Source organism: Astyanax mexicanus, chromosome 4, assembly GCF_023375975.1.
Source record: "Astyanax mexicanus isolate ESR-SI-001 chromosome 4, AstMex3_surface, whole genome shotgun sequence".
NCBI classification, from domain to species: Eukaryota; Metazoa; Chordata; class Actinopteri; order Characiformes; family Acestrorhamphidae; genus Astyanax; species Astyanax mexicanus.
Window position 1 is genome coordinate 8,381,679 of NC_064411.1, and position 18,252 is coordinate 8,399,930.

An 18,252-nucleotide genomic window follows, 5' to 3' on the forward strand; every position below is an offset into this window, starting at 1 on the left:
CACTACACACACACTAAATATAACACTACACACTACATATAACACTACACACACTGAATATAACAACACACACTACATATATCACTACACACGCATTAAATATAACACTAAACACTAAATATAACACTACACACATACTAAATATAACACTACACACTTTAAATATAATGCTACACACACACTACATATATCATTATGCACACACACTAAATATAACACTACACACACACACTAAATATAACACTACACACACTACATATATATTACTTCACACTAGGGTTGCAGTGGTAACCGGTTTCACGGTATACCATGGTATTAAAATGCACGTTTATCATACCATGTGTGTTTGCTTATTACCGGTAAAACGCAAGCCAGCGGAGAAACTCTGCTCCGCTTCAGCTGCTCAGCACACAGCGGTGAGAACAGCAGAAAGTGCATCAGACTAAACAAATCTCCGTCCGCCTAAAAAAGGCTAAAGTAAAATCAGCAGTGTGGGACTATTTCAGAGACCCGCCGAACGCACCCGAGGATGGTTATCTGATTTGTAATCAATGTGGACGTAAAGTCACAGCTAAAGGTGGACATACGTCAAACCTGTTCTCCCATCTCCGAGAACACCACCCCGCTGTGCAGCGCAAAGTATGTGTTTAGTTTATAATTTTAATCTGAACATAAATAAAACCTCTTTGTAGTCGTGCACAACCCATGTGGGAAGCGCCCGCAAAAGCGCTGAGTTATCCGAAATTTGGGCACGCAGGTACAGGCGTGAAGTGCGTACTACGACGGATTCACGTGTCCGTGTAAAGGTCCTGGCCGGACTGGATGTGAAAGACGCCATTCATTTACATGTGTTCATTTTCAAATTCTGACGTGCCTGTTTTTCATATGTTAAAACCAGACTCGGTGTGAAAGCCTTAAAATAGAAATCTCTACTGTGAGGATCATGTCAGAAATAAATCCCCTCTTTCTGCAGTATCTGCTTATACAACCCCTGGCAAAAAGTATGGAATCACCAGTCTTGGATGAGCACTCCTTCAGACATTTCATTCTGTAAAACAAACTCTGATCAAAAACATGATACAAGAATAAGGTCATTCCAAAGTGCAACTTGTTGGCTTTCAGGAACACTCAAAGAAATGAAGAAAAAACATTGTGGAAGTCAGTGAATGTTACTTTTATTGACCAACCACAGGGAAAAAAATATGGAATCACTCAATTCTGAGGAAAAAAGTATGGAATCACTCAAATTGAAGGTAGAAAATAACCCAGTCAATTTCCTTTCCCTAAATGGACACCTGCCTCAGATTAGATCTGCTCGTTAGTCTGCAGTTAAAAACACCTGCAGTCATGACACCTTGGAGGGCTGCTGGACGAATTAGAGTGGCAAGAACCATGGCTCCAACAAGAGAAATGTCTCTTGAAACAAAAGAGAGGATTGTGAAACTTCTTGAAGAAGGTAACTCTTCACGCATGGTTGCTAAAGATGTGGGCTGTTAACAGTCAGCTGTATCCAAGATATGGACCAAATACAAACGGCATGGAATGGTTGTTAAAGCCAAGCGTACTGGTAGACCGAGAAAGACATCAAAGCGTCAAGACAAGCAACTTAAGGCCATTTGTCTTGAAAACCGAAAAAGTACAACTAAACAGATGAAGCATAAATGGGAAGAAGCTGGAGCCAATGTATGTGACCGAACCGTAAGAAATCGCCTAAAGGAAATGGGATTTCAATACAGGAAAGCTAAAAGAAAACCATCATTGACACCTAAACATAAAAGAACAAGACTGCAGTGGGCTAAGGAGAGGCAATCATGGACTGTGGATGACTGGATGAAAGTTATCTTCAGTGATGAGTCAAGAATCTGCATTGGACAAGGTGATGATGCTGGAACTTTTGTTTGGTGCCGTTCCAGTGAGATTTATGAAGAGGCCTGCCTGAAGAAAACAACCAAATTTCCACAGTCCTTGATGATATGGGGCTGCATGTCAGGCAAAGGCACTGGGGAGATGACTGTGGTTAATTCTTCTATCAATGCACAAGTTTACATTGACATTTTGGACAGTTTTCTCATCCCTTCAATTGAACAGATGTTTGGAGATAATGAAATAATTTTCCCAGATGACAATGCATCGTGCCATAGGGCAAAAACAGTGAAGGCATTCCTTGGAGAAAGACACATTCAGTCGATGTCATGGCCTGCAAATAGTCCAGATCTCAACCCAATTGAAAACCTGTGGTGAAATTGAAAAAAATGGTCCACAAGAAGGCTCCGACCTGCAAAGCTGATCTGGCAACTGCTATCAAAGAGAGTTGGCACCAAATTGATGCAGAATACTGTTTGTCACTCATCAAGTCCATGCCTCAGAGACTGAAAGCCGTTATAAAAGCCAAAGGTGGTGCAACTAAATACTAGTGATGTATTTTGAATCATCTTTTGTTTATCTGTTTTTCATGATTCCATACTTTTTTCCTCAGAATTGAGTGATTCCATATTTTTTTCCCTGTGGTTGGTCAATAAAAGTAACATTCACTGACTTCCACAATGTTTTTTCTTCATTTCTTTGAGTGTTCCTGAAAGCCAACAAGTTGACCTTTGGAATGACCTTATTATTGTATCATGTTTTTGATCAGAGTTTGTTTTACAGAATGAAATGTCTGAAGGAGTGCTCATCCAAGACTGGTGATTCCATACTTTTTGCCAGGGGTTGTATACCAACTTGGCAGTAAAACGGACGTTTACAACAGTTGTTGATCAGACACTGACCCAGGCTCAGTTTATCAGATATTAAATAATTTAAACTTAAATAATTGTACTGAATATTTTAAATACAGGTCTTTACTTCTTAGAGGAAATGTAATGTGTGTAACGTGTGTGTGTGTGTGTATATATATATATATATATATATATATATATATATATATATATATATATATATATATATATATATATATATTATAAATATTTATATATGTACTTTTTTTTATATATACACTCTTAATGCCCTTAAGAGTAGTGGAAAAAACTGGTTTCCTTCACCTGATGGTGTACAGCTTATTTTTTTAAGGAGACATTATCTAGATAATTGTTCCAGGTTTCTACAATAAATAGTTAATTGAACAAAAAACCTTTGTTGTAATTTCTTTAAGGTCAGTTTAATAATATATGTAACAAACTGTGATACCGTGATAACCGTGATACCGCGGTATTTTCTGAGACGGTTATCATACTGTGAAAATCTCATACCGTTGCAACCCTACTTCACACGCACTAAATACAACACTACACACACTACATATATCACTGCACACACACTGAATAGAACACTACACACTAAATATAATACGCACACACTAAATACACTCTGTGTGTGTTCTTGTTTTCAGACGGCTGTTATTTCACTCTGGATCTGAACACAGTGCAGTGTAATCTCTCTCTGAGTGAGGAGAACAGGAGGGTGGAGTGCAGAGAGGAGCTGCAGTCGTATCCTGATCATCCAGAGAGATTTGATTGGCCGCAGGTTCTGAGTAGAGAGAGAGTTACTGGTGTTACTGGACGCTGTTACTGGGAGGCTGAGTGGAGTGGGGGACATGGTGGAGCAGCTGAAACAGCTCTGAGTTATAAAACCATCAGCAGGAAAGGATCAGACTGTGGGTTTGGAGGGAATATAAACTCCTGGATGCTGTTCTGCTCTGATAACAGATACTCTGTTTATCACAATAAGAACAGAACTGTTCTCTCCACTCCTCCCTCCGGCTGTAGGAGAGTAGGAGTGTATGTGGACTGTCCCTCCAGCACTCTGTCCTTCTACAGCATCTCCACTGATACACACACACCCTCACACACACACACACCCTCACGCACTCTCACACACTTACACACATTCTACACCACCTTCACTCAGCCCCTCTATGCAGGGTTTAGGGTTTATTCTGGCTCCTCAGTGCGTCTGTGTAAGATAGAATAACCCTGTGTGTAACAGAGATTCGATGTGTGTGTGTGTAGGAGGGAGAATGTTTGTATAAATATAAGTATGTAAATATTTTATACAGATGATTTTGCAAATTTTCCAGGATGTTTATTTTAATTACTGTTATCTTTATTCATTACTGTTATCACTTATTCTGTACTTATTGTTAATGATTGTTTTAGTTTATTGTAAAACATTCATATTACTAAAGCTAAATAAATGAGGAAATGGGAAACTGGAAAGGTGAAGAGGAGACTGGTGATTTTTAGTGTTTGGTTTGTGTGGGGCAGATTAGGGTGGAAGTTGGAGTCAAGCTTGGTGATGAAATTAATTGTGTAAAAAAATGATTGAGTGTTACTGATTCCACATTAATCACATGCATTAACACATTAACAGCTCTAGTTTCCTTCTGAATTAAGATCTCAGTTCATTTCTTTTCCTTTCACTTTTCTGTAAATAATAACAAATGATTCTACATTTTTGCTATTTATTTATTTATTTATTTATTTATTCATTAGGAACTGATTATGCCTTACTTCCAAAATGCTGCTTAATTGGATATTTTTATATGGGGGAAAAACCTACACTTATAGATTTGGAGTTTAGTAAAGAAGAGTGGAACAAAATTCCTCCACAGTGCTGTGAAAGACTCATTTCAAGTTTCAAACATTTTGTGTTTACTTGTGTTGCCCTTGACCAATATTAAAATAGTTTAATGATCTCAAACAATTAAGAGTTACGAACAAACATGCAGAAAATTAATAAATAAAAAAATGTGAAGGGGCAAACACCTTTTTCCTGATCTTTTTTCTACTCTCAAGCAAGTTTGATCTTCATGTTTGTACTCAGTAAATGTTATAAATGATATAAATAAATGTCTTCATGTGTGTTTCTTGAGTTTGTGTTCATCTCTCAGTTTTGTCCCAAATATATATATATTTTTTTTTACAAACAAATTCTCTAAACCTTTGATAAAAGTAGGGGCTTTTTGATGGTGGGATATTCGAAGGCAGAGGATGAGTGACGGGTATGGAGGCACAATGGACAGAAGTACAGTGGACGGGGGACAGGAGTGATGGACAGTGGACAGAAGTAGAGAAAATAAAGGGACATAGGGATGCAGGACAGGGGCATGGAAGACAGGATTGAAGAGCAGTGGACAGATGGACATAAGGATGGGGCAGAGGATGAGTGACTGGTATGGAGAGACATTGGACAGAAGTATAGTGGACATAAGGACAGGAGTGCTGGGGACATGGGGATGAAGGGACAGAGGGCTGGGGAAGTAGAGAGGATGCAGGGAGAGAGGGATAAAGGGACAGGGACAGATGATGAAGAGAAATGTAACAGAATGAAACAGGAGGTATGAACGGGGGATGGAGGGACAGGTCAACTGCAGGAATTCAGTTTTATCAGTGAAAGTCCTAAATAAAGGACCCATCTGCATACCTCATCAACACACACACACACAGCAGAGAGAGGAGTGTGTGTGAAGCATCTAGTGCAGTAATGTAAAAGTGCTTGTAGTTAGTGCATGCTGCTTTCTGCTTTCAGCTACCGCCGCTGGCTAGCCCCCTCACAGGGGGTAAAAAGAGGAACCGAGTGCGTAAGTCTCCTCTGCCAGTGCACAGCCTCTTCATCACAGATAAAAGCAGACGGGATATCCAAAAACCAAAATCAGAAACTTGAGCAGAATTCCAATAGACCACTGCAGTCCAGGGGCTTGTGTCACGAAAGTGATATGCGACCTTTCCACTCGCAGTTCGCAATTTCTACAGGAAGCGCGTTTCACTAAAAAATATCGCTTACATAAAAATGTATCGCTTACATTTTTACAATATTAAAAGCAAGTACACTGTCCATTGTAATTCCAAAAATATAATTTGTGGATGACATATTTCTTAGTGTGTAATTATAAAATATTATATTGAATGTGTTATATGTTGTCTATAATTTTAATCAGAACAAGCTTTATTTTAGCTTTTTTCATCCAAATCATGTTTTGCATTTCTTTTGGTAATCCCGTAATTCATTTATTAAAATATGCATTTAAAACCATATTATTAAACATAAAATAATTCTGTAGAAACACCTGTAGAATTTGCAGTTTGTACTTAATGTAGTTTCTTTATTTCAGTGCATTAGTACCTGTATTGTTATTCACAGATTTATCTGTATTTGTGTCTCCTAGATCAGTGGTTCCCAACCTATGGGTCGCGACCCAACCTATGGGTCGCCAAAGATCCACGATGGGTCGCGAAGCCCTCTTGATTTTAAGGGGTTTAATTTTAATACTATATATAGTCTAGGGTAAGCAAAATTCGCTGCGCTGCGCTCTCTCTGTCTCTCTCTCTCTCTCTGGCGCGCGCGCGGGCGCTCTCTCCGGCAGCGCGGAGCTGAATTCAGCTCCAATATTTGGACAGGTTGAGGTTTTGGTGAGCTGTTTTACTGATTTGAAACTGAAACTGATATTATTCTTTTTTTTTTTTTTGGTTGTTTTTATTTTATATAAATTATTTTTTATTCATTTTAAATAGTTGTATTATTCTATTGATCTAATTATTTTTTTCTTCATAAGATAAAAATTCCTTATGTTTTATGTATCAATTTTTCCTTTTTTACGTGTTTATTTTATTCATCTATAGTAAATGTCAGTTTTTATTTGTCATTTCTAACCCCCCCTGCCTCTGGCTTTAGTGGTGTTCTGGCGACACACCAGAATGAACACAGTGTAAGACGCTACCTGAGCCAATATTAATACTTTCACAGTGGTCTCCACTACATAACGTGTGGAGCATTATAGTGATTAGATTAGTTAAACAGTAATTACTGATATTAAGAAGTTAAATGTATGTGCGTGTGTTGTGTGCTGCGCATGCAGGTGGAGTAAAATGATCACTGAGTGTCTGATTGTGAGTGAAACTCTGCGTGTCTGCGCACTGCGATTTGCGCTCATTTTCTTTAATTGTGAAATGCTTTAATAAAATGTGATGGAAAAGCGTCGCATCTGGCACACAAAATGGTACCTTATAGTACCTATTAGGGTACAATTGCTTGTCACCGTGGCAGTACCATCTTAGGGTACAGATATGTACTTCTACTTATAGGAACAAACATGTACCCTTAATTTTTGTACCCGAGGGGGGCGATTTTTTACCCTAGGATCCAAAGTTGTACCTTACCCACAACATGGTCACAGGTACAAATACAGTACCTTTTTAAATGGTACATATTTGTACCGACAGGGTACTGCCACAGTGATAAGACCAACTGTACCTTAAAAATTACAATGTTGTACCTTTAAAAAGACAGTTTTGTACCATTAAAAAAATGTAACAAAAGAAGGTTTAGTCCAGTTTATTAACCGTTAAAGCCACTGTAATCAGTTCATTATACAATAAAACATCCAACATATCAGTGAAGTTCATACACAGCCATCAGTGCAATTAAAATTAAAATGTAATGGCATACATGTAGAGTGCATACAGAGTGAAAATACAAGTTATAAAATACAAACCAAAATAATATTTAACTTTGTAAAACAATATACCATGAAAAACAAAAACCTTGATCTGCCTGGAGGACAGGACATTTGGTTATATTAGGCTTACATTCATTGTAATTAAACAGTACAAAGTAATGACATTTACCTAGCCTATAAAAACAGTGTAGATAACTCACAATAAATAAGAACACAACTCATTTAACTACAGAACATCCATCTAATATCAGAATCACTGCTCATGTCAATGCTGATTTTCACATTCGAACGGTAAACTCTGGTGTGAAATGGACTTGGGGTTTAGTAAAACATGATTACAAGAACTAACTTGTGATGAATTGGTGCTATAGCTATAGTGTTTTCACCATTAACAAGCTCAAAGCAGCGCCACACTTAATTGGTAGAATTCTGAGAGCCCTCACCTTTAAAACAAGTTACTAAAAACTGTGAACATGAAGTTTATTAAAAAGATGTTCAAGTTCATAAGGAAAAAGTGTGTAGCATAAATCTACTTCCCCAGATGTCACCATTTTAAAGTTGTGGCAGGTTGCCTGTCGAATATTAAATCTCTTTAAGCTACGTTTGTCATTTATTGTTGTTTCTATTTATTCTCATGTAGACAATCACCAGATAATTTCAACAATAGATGTAATACATGCATTTCCACAAAATTCTTTTTGCATAATCATGTTTATGTGCAGCTAAAATTAGCACTGATCTTAGATATGGCCTTTCATTCTTTTTAATTAATTTCTTCTTTTTTTTTATACCTGCGATGGACAGGTGGGAAATGTTCATTAAATGGCTAAATATTTATTCTGCTACACATTGATGCTAGCTTTAACAGTTAGCAGGTGGGGGAACTGTGGGAAATGTACTTATGTCAGGTTCACATTGAGTACATGAAACTGAATAAATGCAGTTTTGCTTTGGAACTTCAGCTTGTTTGAGCATGACTGGTTGCCATAAAACAAAAACTAAATTACCTGGACATTGCTCTAGACCTAGACCTTCTGAAGTAAAGAACACTCCTGACCCACATATGAACAGAAAATGATCATCTTAACAATTTATCCACCCTTAATACTGAAACCTTCAGATAATACAGGGCTTTTACAATCACTTTGGTAACTCTACAGCAGTGTCCACACCATGTCTCCTAATGATTAGCAGAATCATAAAAGCTAAAATTAATACTATATGTTTTTCAGAAGCCATATAGTTGATCTGCAGACTGACTCTGCTATGGTGGCACCTAATATGTCCTCCCCTGAAAAAAAGTGTGATAAGTGCATCCTGAAAAAAATAAATATCAAATATATACCTGTCCCAGTGATATATAGTTGTCCAGCTTCTCTTTGAAGACTGTAGGTAGGAGTATCAGTGCAGTCTTCAACAAGTGCCTCTCCTCTCGAGTCTGCATACGCTTTTTCAACTGTAGATTTTCCTCGCAACAGCTTCAGCAGACTGGGAACCATCTCACTGAAGTTCTCACGGTCAGCGCTGATTTAGGTCAGTGACTGTGTATTCGCCCGACTTCCTGACAAAACTGCAAGAGACCATTATAAAACAGTAAAGTATACAAATTAGTAAATGCAATAAATCAAAAATAAATTAAATGAATTTAATTTCATATTGGAATTTTTTGACATATATACTTGAATCATAGTCAGCAGTTCCACATTTGTTACTAAGAAATAGAACAGTACTCTCACTAAGCTGCACTAAGCAGCAAATCATATTGCTTTATGGTACACATGTATTTTCTCCAACATCAACTTTAGAAAATGGGCAAATAAAAGGTTTAATATGCACTGTTTTAAAATAAGATGACAGAGCATACAGTAAACTGCACAAACTATAGTTCAGTTTCTAACTCACGCCAGTGGCTGTTCGAAGGAAGGGGTATTTTTCAATAACTTGTGCAGTCATCATGCCATGTGTGATCGCTCTTCTTCTCCAGTGAAACGTCCAAGTCATTTGCTCATTTGACTACAGCAATGTCTGGTTGTGTCCTCTGGTACTGTTCTTGTAGAATCTTTACATGAGCATCCACTGAGATGGAATCTTCACCAACAGCGTCTGGCTGCTGGTCCTACCAAAGGACAGTTGTTAAACACATTCACACAAGCACAAGTTAAAAAGACATTTCTGCATTTAGAAGTGGCGTTAGTCAAACGAAAAACCTTAAGACTACTTGTTCTTGTTTCGAAACACTAGAGCTGTCCAAATAAATATCCAAATTGATGATCATTCATTCCAGCCTCAATCAAATTTGATAATGATTAGAACCGTTATATTTTCACTACAAAACTTAAGTGTTTAAAAATTCGGAACATAAGACATAAAACACTTACATATCCATTGCCCTCCACATCTCTCAAGAAAGTAAACTTTAAGATAAGAGCTCTGGCCACTTTCACATAGTCACAGTTTGATGGATACCTATAACAAAATGCCACTATACAGTGAGGCTGCAAAAACAAAAACAAATGTTTCCTGAACAAAACATTTAGCATCTATGTACTTACAGTGTGTATTGTGCCATTGCCTCCTGTAGAACTCAAACAATTGTATGCCAGTCAGTGCTGTTTTTGTGACATGGCTCTTCGTTTTCCAACCTTTTCTGGAAGTCCTTTGGAAACTTTGGTATTTTGAAGATACAGGGGAACTCTTTTGATGTACCAGGCACATTCCTGCAAAATAAAATGTTTTTTATATTTATAAAAAAAAAAAAAAAAAAATATATATATATATATATATATATATATATATATATATATATATATATATATATATATATGAATAAATAAATAAATGTAATTACATCAGCATCAAAAAGAAAAATGCCAAATAAAACACTGGCCTTTCATGAAGAAGGGGCAAGTACCGCACGGTATCCAACTCCATCTGGCAGATAAGACTCATACATTTAGCTTGCTTTCTGAAAGATCCTTGAAATTACTGAGACATCATGTGGTCTGTTAAACCACAGTGAACAGTTTTTCCATCAACCTCATATTCTGAAATGTAAAAAAATAAACTAACATGTTAACATGTACATATTCATGCACAAGTCACCACAAAGAATAAACAGAAAACATATTGCCCAAGCCTGGCACTACTTTTTAAGCAGTTGCATCTTTATATGATAATTAAAATTATCATAAATAAATTAAAAACATACATTTTTATACAATCAACAGTCATGTTCACGTTATTACAAAAAACAATGGGCAATACTGTAGTGTGAAACGTCTGGAACTCGTGGAATAATGCTCACCACTAGCTAGCTAACTAGTTATCTAAAGCTACCCAACCTATAAGTTACGTATTCAATTTATCAACACTACCCCTGCTTAAAGTGGTCTTACAAAAAGTACTAAACATTGATTTATGCAATGCACCAAGTCTCCCTTGCCCAGACCCCCTCCTCTCTCTCTGAGCGGGCATTTTTTCCCTTAGGCGCCCTCCAAAGTTAGCTAATTAGCTATAAGTTAGCCAACAGACCAAATACTGAAAATAAAGCATAACTAATTAGTAAGCTAGACTAACATTTAATAAATGCATTACCTACACAACCCCTGCATAAAATTATCTAATAAAATCCAACTCTATGCTTTGTGAAGGGACAAGCATAATAATTAAGGTTTCCTCACAAAAACTGGGTCTGCAAGCTAGATAGCTAGCTACCTAACATAATTAATGTTAGCTAAGCAAGCTAGCTAGCTTGCTAACTAGCGTTAGCTAACGAACTTTCTAACGAAATTTCTTTGGCATATAAAGCATATAACCACATCCAAACATATTTAAAAATAGTTAAACCGTAAGAATATTACTTTGTTACATCAGTCCATTCACGAGTTAACTCACTTAAACAGCTAACAAATAGGCTAGCTTAGCTAGCGTTAGCTAATTAGCTAGCTAACTAACATGCTAACCTAGCTGGCTTAGTTTATGATTACGGTAACGTTATATGTCTGATAGAGGCCAACACAGAAATAAATTGAGTCACAAATTAAACTCACCTTTGAATTTCTTTTCTTCTTCCTCTGGTGATTTTTGTTTGCCCCCATCTGTCAGCTTTTGTAGAAGCTCCTCAGTGGACATCTGTTCAACAGCCATTCTTACAGGTGACCGAACGATTTGATAAAAGTCTCCTGACTCTCCTCCGCCAGATTGCTACTGAGCACTGATTGGCTGGGTGACGTCATTAACTGACCCAGAGGGCTTGGCATGAACAAACCTTACTGTTGGAAACATAGGCTGCGTCCAGAAACCCCAAAAGTGTCTCCTTTTTCCTACCGATCCTCCTCCTCTCCTCCGTGACCCGGAAACTGATTTCGTGACGCCATCTTGCCGCCTGTCCGAATACCGTAGGAGACGAAAGAAGCCGCTTAAAATCCACCTGTAGTAGGCTTCCAACTGAGGTTACATCAGTGTATCCTACTCCGGAAGACTTTTAAGGATTTTCCAATGACATCACTGCATCCACGCCCACAGAGCACGCGAAAATGGGGAAGGCAACGCCCAAATATACGTCATAAACATATTAATTAACTAGGTTCCTTATCTAATTAAACAGCCAGTAAAGCAGTGATATAATTTATAGTTTAGATAAGCTGTATGCTCAGTAAAACTATATTTATGACCTATGTGTATCATGTTATACATATAAAAACATATATTATTTATAATATATATATATATATATATATCATTTTAATTAATTCATTTATTTATTTATTTTAACTTAGGGACTGATGAGGAACTGAATCCCTCATAAGGCTGAGGTCAGACAGGGCTGCCAGAGTCACTGGCCAGAGATGCGGCCAAAAATGCGGCTGGGAGTAAACAGGATTTTATTGGAATATCTGAATTTTTAGCTGTGTGTGATAGTAATGTTCTGAAACGTGCTGAAAGTGAGCGTTGTGATTGGCTCAGTTCAACGGTAGTCAACATCCTATCTAAAAGGGATCAGCTGTCCCATTTCCCCAATTACAGCTCCTTCCCTCCATTCCTCCTCCTCCTCTCCTCTCCTCGATTCCTCCACCTTCTTCCGGGGTAGGAGAGGAGGAGTAGGAAAGGAGGAGTAGGAGAGGAGGAGTAGCAAAAGTTTCTGGACGCAGCCATAGGCTGTATTCGGAATGGCATACTACTATACTACTATACTGCATACTGCACTAGTATGTACTGCATACTACACACTGCCCAGTATGTAGTATTCGGTACTGCAACACTTTTGATTGTAGTACCCTACGCGGTCCTGCTGTGACACACCAGTCAGTGCTCTGAAGTGCTCAGAATTCCTCAGAGTGAGTTGTAAACAGAAAGAACATGAAAAATGTCCTACCTTTTCATTATTAAGACTAATGAGATCTGCATACTGTCCAGAACAGCAATTGCTGCTTTAATTTTAGAGTTTAATGTAAGTGCAGTTAACCCAATTCTAACAACCATTTAGCAGCAGCCCCCACAACCCAAGTATGTTCCAGTTAAATATGTTTTCCTATTTATTTTAGTAGATTAATATTTTCATCTATGGAAGTACCATCAAGAAGAAAACATTTAAACGAACTCTCATTCATATTTACACAATCTCAACAATAAAAGAAATGAGACACGTTGCACAAGTGAAACAATTTTATTAATTTGTATTCAAATCATTCCCTTATTTAAAAGAAATATATGTATTAAAACTGAGGGAGTTATTTATTAAATCAACAGAACAATTTATTAAACGAAGGGAATTATTTATTAAATTAACAGAACGATTTATTGGAATTATTTATTAAAGTAACAAATTTATTAAAACTGAGGGAATTATTTATTAAAGCAACAAAATAATTTATTAAAACTGAGGGAATTATTTATTAAAAGAACAGAACAATTTATTGGAATTATTTATTAAATAAAGAGAACAATTTATTAAAACTAAGGGAATTATTTATTTAAGTAACAGAATAATTTATTTAAAATGAGGGAAACATTTATTAAAATAACTATGGAGGGTTATTTGTGACAATATTATATAAATAAATGAACAGACAAATAATTGATTAAAACGTTAAATAAATATTTTAAATGCAATTTAATTTATTAAATTGTTAATTTATTTATTAAAATATGAAAACGAAGCATAAATCATTTAATGTAATTAATTTTTCGTTAGTTGATTGTGATTTTATATTTCATTAAATGTTTAAATTAAATAATTTAATTATTTATTTATGTATTTATTTAATTATTTCATGCAGGCGCCGGTGCACAATGAAATAATTAAATCTGTCAACATTAGCCATCAAACTCAGTGGGCGGGCCTAACTCCGATCGATGCAGACCGATTGCTCCGGCCTGCAGTGATTGTTTTCCTCAGTATGGCGGCCCTCGTCATGGATCTGCAGGACATTTCTCGGGAGTTGGTTAGAAATATTTTACGGCTAGCTGAGGAAATTGAATCAGGGGCTACAGCAACAGACTTGGTCACTGATCAAATACACGACTTTATAGAGGTGGTAGGGCTACTTTCTGCTCTCTCTAATCAAAATATAGACTACAGGGTAACTGCAAACTTTGAAGAAGTGCTCCAGCGCTTCTCCATCCAATCACAGCAAACTATAGCAGGCCCAGGTCGCCCAGCCTTTCACATCCCCAGCGGAATGCTGGAGCACCATGTTCTCTGTGGAATAACAGCTCCTGAAATCGCAGAGATGTATGGAGTGTCTGAGAGGACCATCAGGAGACACATGGAACGGAACGGAATAAGGTGGGTAACCAATCATTTGTTCAGTTTGAATTTTTCTATTTAAAAATAGAAAATTGGGTGTAAAACTTAATTATTTAATGTTTTACATTTGATATATTAAATTTGGGGTTTCAAATTATCTTTCTGCTCCTCACGAGCAGATATACATGAAAAAATATATTTTTATTCAGTTTTTTTCAATTTCTGCATTTTGTAATAAACATCTTGTGGTATAATCCAACCTACTCTTTTACAAGATGAAAAAAACTGTACTGATTAAAGTTACCCTGATGTAACTACCTCTGTCAACTTTAATGTACTAAAACAATGAACTAAGAACACCAAACCTGATTATTTTATTACTCTTTATTTGTACTATCTACTGCTGTAAAAATTAACCTGTACAATTGAAAAGCAATATATTTTACATTAAGCATTTAAGATTAGATCTCCCATTCCTACCATATATGACATTGCTCAATGATTTTCTTGGCTGCAGAAAGACAGACCTCTATTCACCGCTCACTAATGAAGAGCTGGACCACATTGTAACTGATGTCCACAGAAGCCACCCAAACACGGGCTACAAGCTAGCGCATGGTCTTCTGAAAGCCAGAGGTGTACGTGTTCCAAGTAAGTGTGTAGAGAAAGATAGCCAAGGCTAAAAAAAAGGACAGCTGTGTAAAGAAGAGAGCACTGCAGTGTTTTTATGTGCTGGCCCAAAGGTCACCCAAAAGCAGTGTAAAATACTGTCCTACTAAAAAATCCAGCTCACGACCAGCTGGTCATCCAGAAAAACATAACCCATGCTAGTAAAGAGCTAGTTAGCAAGCTAGCCAACCAGCATATAGTATGTTTTCATTGTATGTCCAGCTGGTCATATAGCTGGATTTTTTAAGAGGGGTGAGATCATGTCACAAGATGCATAAAAGCTGCGATTTAAAATCAGGGTTACTTAATACACCAAATATTGCTTAGTGAACCTTTACAAAGTTAAAATGAACTTATTTTCTTTACATTATTTGAGCTCTGAAAGCATTGCATCTTTTTCCTCAATTTTATGTTTTATATGTAATTTAGAGAAAATGCTCTAAATTCCAATTTTTTATTTTGGAGAAATGTTGTCAATAGTGTATAGAATGAGACAGTAATGTTCATTGTACTCACATGCATAACTTGTAATGGTCTCTTAATTTTTTCCTGTGTTGTGTGTGTGTGTTTTTCATCTATATTTCTTTTCAGTCTCAAGGTTGAGAGACTCTTTTCGCAGAATTGATGCAGAGGGTGTGTGCATGAGACGTCTACGGTTGCATACACTAAGACGGCGGCAGTATTCTGTGCCTGGCCCAAATTACTTATGGCACATTGACGGCCACCATAAGCTCATAAGGTATAAAGTATTAATGGCAGAAAGAATAATCTATGTGCAGATAGGGACACAAATTTGTGAGTTAAATGGCCTGTTCAAAATTGTCTCTTTCATACAGATGGAGGTTTGTGGTTCATGGAGGGGTGGATGGATTCAGTCGCTTGGTGGTTTACCTTACTGTGGCTGGCAATAACAGAGCAAGCACAGTCCTGCAGAGCTTTCTCACAGCTGTGGATGAGTATGGATTGCCATCAAGGGTACGATCGGATAAAGGTGGGGAGAATGTAGACGTTGCAGAATTTATGATCAGGAGTAGAGGTACCAACAGAAACTCCCACATCACCGGCAGAAGTGTTCATAATCAACGGTAAATATTAATTTCACTTGTCTTATGTCAGTGTTAATTGATTGTACAAGAGAAGATATATAATCTATGTTATGTCTTTCATACAGAATTGAGAGGTTGTGGAGGGATGTTTATGAGCATGCTCTAGACCTCTTCTACCAGATCTTTGTCTCTCTGGAAGACCATTCAGCACTTCACCCTGACAATGAACTCCATCTATTTGCCTTGCATTGGATCTTCCTACCACAAATACAGAGGCATCTCAAGTCTTTCAGAGATGCTTGGAACTTCCATGGCCTTAGAACTGAAAGGGGTCAGTCACCACAACAAATCTGGAGAAGATACAGAGAGCAAATCCCCACAGAAGACTCAACCGAGGTATCTATTAATGGAAAAGCCAATATTTTAATGTAATGAAACATTGTGTGTGCATGTCAAACATTTGCTTATATTTGTTGCTGGAAAATTACTAGTTCATTAGTCTAATGTATTTCACAGGTTAATGAAGACTATGGGATTGACTGGAATGGGCCTCACACCCTTCTTGACAACACTGTATCTGTTCCAGAGATCCAGCTGCTCCGTGAGCTCACTGACGATGAACTTGCTTCTTTGCCAGTTCCAGGGGGGCCTTTGGCTTGCACAATTGGCATGTACTTAGAGACTGTTCAGATTTAGTCAAGAATCATAGGAGACTGAAATAATTTGCTATAATTTATTCTTGTAGCACCTCTAGAACAACATGCATTGCATTTTCAACAACAGTTAATAAAAAGCAAAACGATAAACATTGTGTTTTAACAGCATGAACTTTGACATAATTCTTTGTTTTCTGGAACTAAAATAAACTACTTTGTTAAACAGCCTGATTGATTCTAAACATGGGTTAATATCTTCCTTTTGCAAGCCTAATCTTGTTGGTCCAGACTTAGGACTTATCAATTTGATCCGAGCCAAATTACTAGGTGCTCAAAGGGTGTCATTAACCAAGGTCTGGCCCAAATGACCAAAGTTTGGTCCAACCTAAAGAGGTGGTCTAGGGCCAGAACAACTGGACCATGGTTGAATCCATCTGCAGTGTGAAAAAAAACAGATGTTTTGTGCTTTTGGACTAATAAGAAGAAGTTGAGACATGATATAATGCATAGAAAAAGAACTGCTGTTCTGTAATCACCCCTCCCTTTTTAGGAACAGAAATAAAAGTAATTAGAGGGGATTCTGCTACCCTCATTCTGCTGCAGGATGGGCCTGCAGTTGGATTTAGTACAACACCTGGAACGGTAACACTGCTTAACTGATAACATTCTACACATCAATCAGTGTTGAGTATAGGGTATAGGAGGACTCTGTTCACCTTGGTGATGATGATAGTGTGCAGTAAAGTTGTTTAGTGCGCTCAGTCACTAACTGCAGTGTGAAACAAAAAGTAACCGGACTAAATACAGTACACAAACAAATAACTGCGGTTTGAACTTCAGACGTACGGGTATATAAAAAAATGCCTAAGGCGGGTGTGTCCAGTCTTATTTGAAAAGACTGGTGTGGCTTCAGGCTTTTATTTTAAACAGCCAGCAGCAGACTGGGTTTTATGAATAATCAATAAGTCACACTTCAAACAACTGATCACCTGAGCTTGGGATTGGTTGGAATGAAAATCTGCAGTCACATTGGTGCTTTGCAGTCATGATTCTAAGGGGAAGTTGTGTTAAACTAGTCCAAATCCAGTGTTTGTGCTATTTATGGAAGCCACAATAGCAGCCTCAAAATCTGTGTAGGTCTTAAAATGAACTGGCAGCTTCAAAGTTTCAAAGCATGTGGTGGATGTAGGAAAGGATCCTCTGGACAGCTCCACTTTGAGTTCACATGGCAGCAACTCCCACCCCACCCAGAACTTTAGCAGCTCAGCCAGTTTCCTTGGTGAAGCTAAAAGTCACCAAACAAAATTCACAGATTCATCAGAAACAACTGTAGTCCAAACATTCCATTTGCTCTACATATGCATGCATTTTCTATAAAACTGCATAATGCACCTGTGATAAGCACAACAGACTAGTTAAGGATTAACACAACCATACCTGTTTCGATGAACAGGCGCAGAAAACCAGTAATGCGACATGTGGTCTCAACATCAAATTCATCATCATCATCATCATCATCACTGTCCCCAACAGGCCAAATTATTTTCTCAAGGAGCAGCTGAGGAGGAAAACATTCAACAAAGTTAATTGGTTGCATAAATGCAGATCACAGGACATATATAGATTTGCATAATTTTACACAGGAAATTCTCCCAGTTGGTTACAAAACAAAACATTACAAAA

At 37.3% G+C, this 18,252-nt stretch overlaps 2 protein-coding genes and 1 long non-coding RNA gene across 5 annotated transcripts in view; 2 read left to right on the forward strand and 1 right to left on the reverse strand.

Moving 5' to 3' along the window:
* The window catches only part of LOC125801105 (NLR family CARD domain-containing protein 3-like), a 190,564-nt gene extending 185,761 nt beyond the window's left edge, over nt 1–4,803 (forward strand). For all 3 annotated transcript variants that reach the window (XM_049477111.1, XM_049477110.1, XM_049477109.1), the window contains exon 12: nt 3,386–4,803. In XM_049477111.1, coding sequence (XP_049333068.1) covers nt 3,386–3,966 — 581 coding nt within the window. In that variant the 3' untranslated portion in view covers nt 3,967–4,803. The remainder of the gene's footprint in view (nt 1–3,385) is intronic.
* Nucleotides 4,804–8,865: 4,062 nt separating this feature from the next.
* Nucleotides 8,866–10,137, reverse strand: LOC111190175 (uncharacterized). Its single transcript, XR_007438790.1, has 3 exons — nt 10,003–10,137; nt 9,353–9,916; nt 8,866–9,011 (listed from the first exon to the last, which is right to left on the reverse strand). It is a non-coding gene; the product is annotated as an uncharacterized LOC111190175 (long non-coding RNA).
* Nucleotides 10,138–13,748: 3,611 nt separating this feature from the next.
* On the forward strand, nt 13,749–16,609 carry LOC111188910 (uncharacterized). The gene is made up of 6 exons (XM_049478447.1): nt 13,749–14,237; nt 14,716–14,849; nt 15,459–15,606; nt 15,704–15,952; nt 16,039–16,309; nt 16,430–16,609. The coding sequence occupies exons 1-6, from the start codon at nt 13,849–13,851 to the stop codon at nt 16,607–16,609; spliced, it is 1,371 nt and encodes a 456-aa protein (XP_049334404.1). The 5' UTR covers nt 13,749–13,848.
* Nucleotides 16,610–18,252: the final 1,643 nt, after the last annotated feature.

Excerpts from the sequence above, each read along its gene's own strand:
- LOC111188910 (XM_049478447.1), top strand. The coding sequence starts at position 13,849 with ATGGCGGCCCTCGTCATGGATCTGCAGGACATTTCTCGGGAGTTGGTT. Across the intron at positions 15,607-15,703 it reads GGCCACCATAAGCTCATAAG|ATGGAGGTTTGTGGTTCATG; the intron begins GTATAAAGTATT and ends TCTTTCATACAG. Across the intron at positions 15,953-16,038 it reads AGAAGTGTTCATAATCAACG|AATTGAGAGGTTGTGGAGGG; the intron begins GTAAATATTAAT and ends TCTTTCATACAG.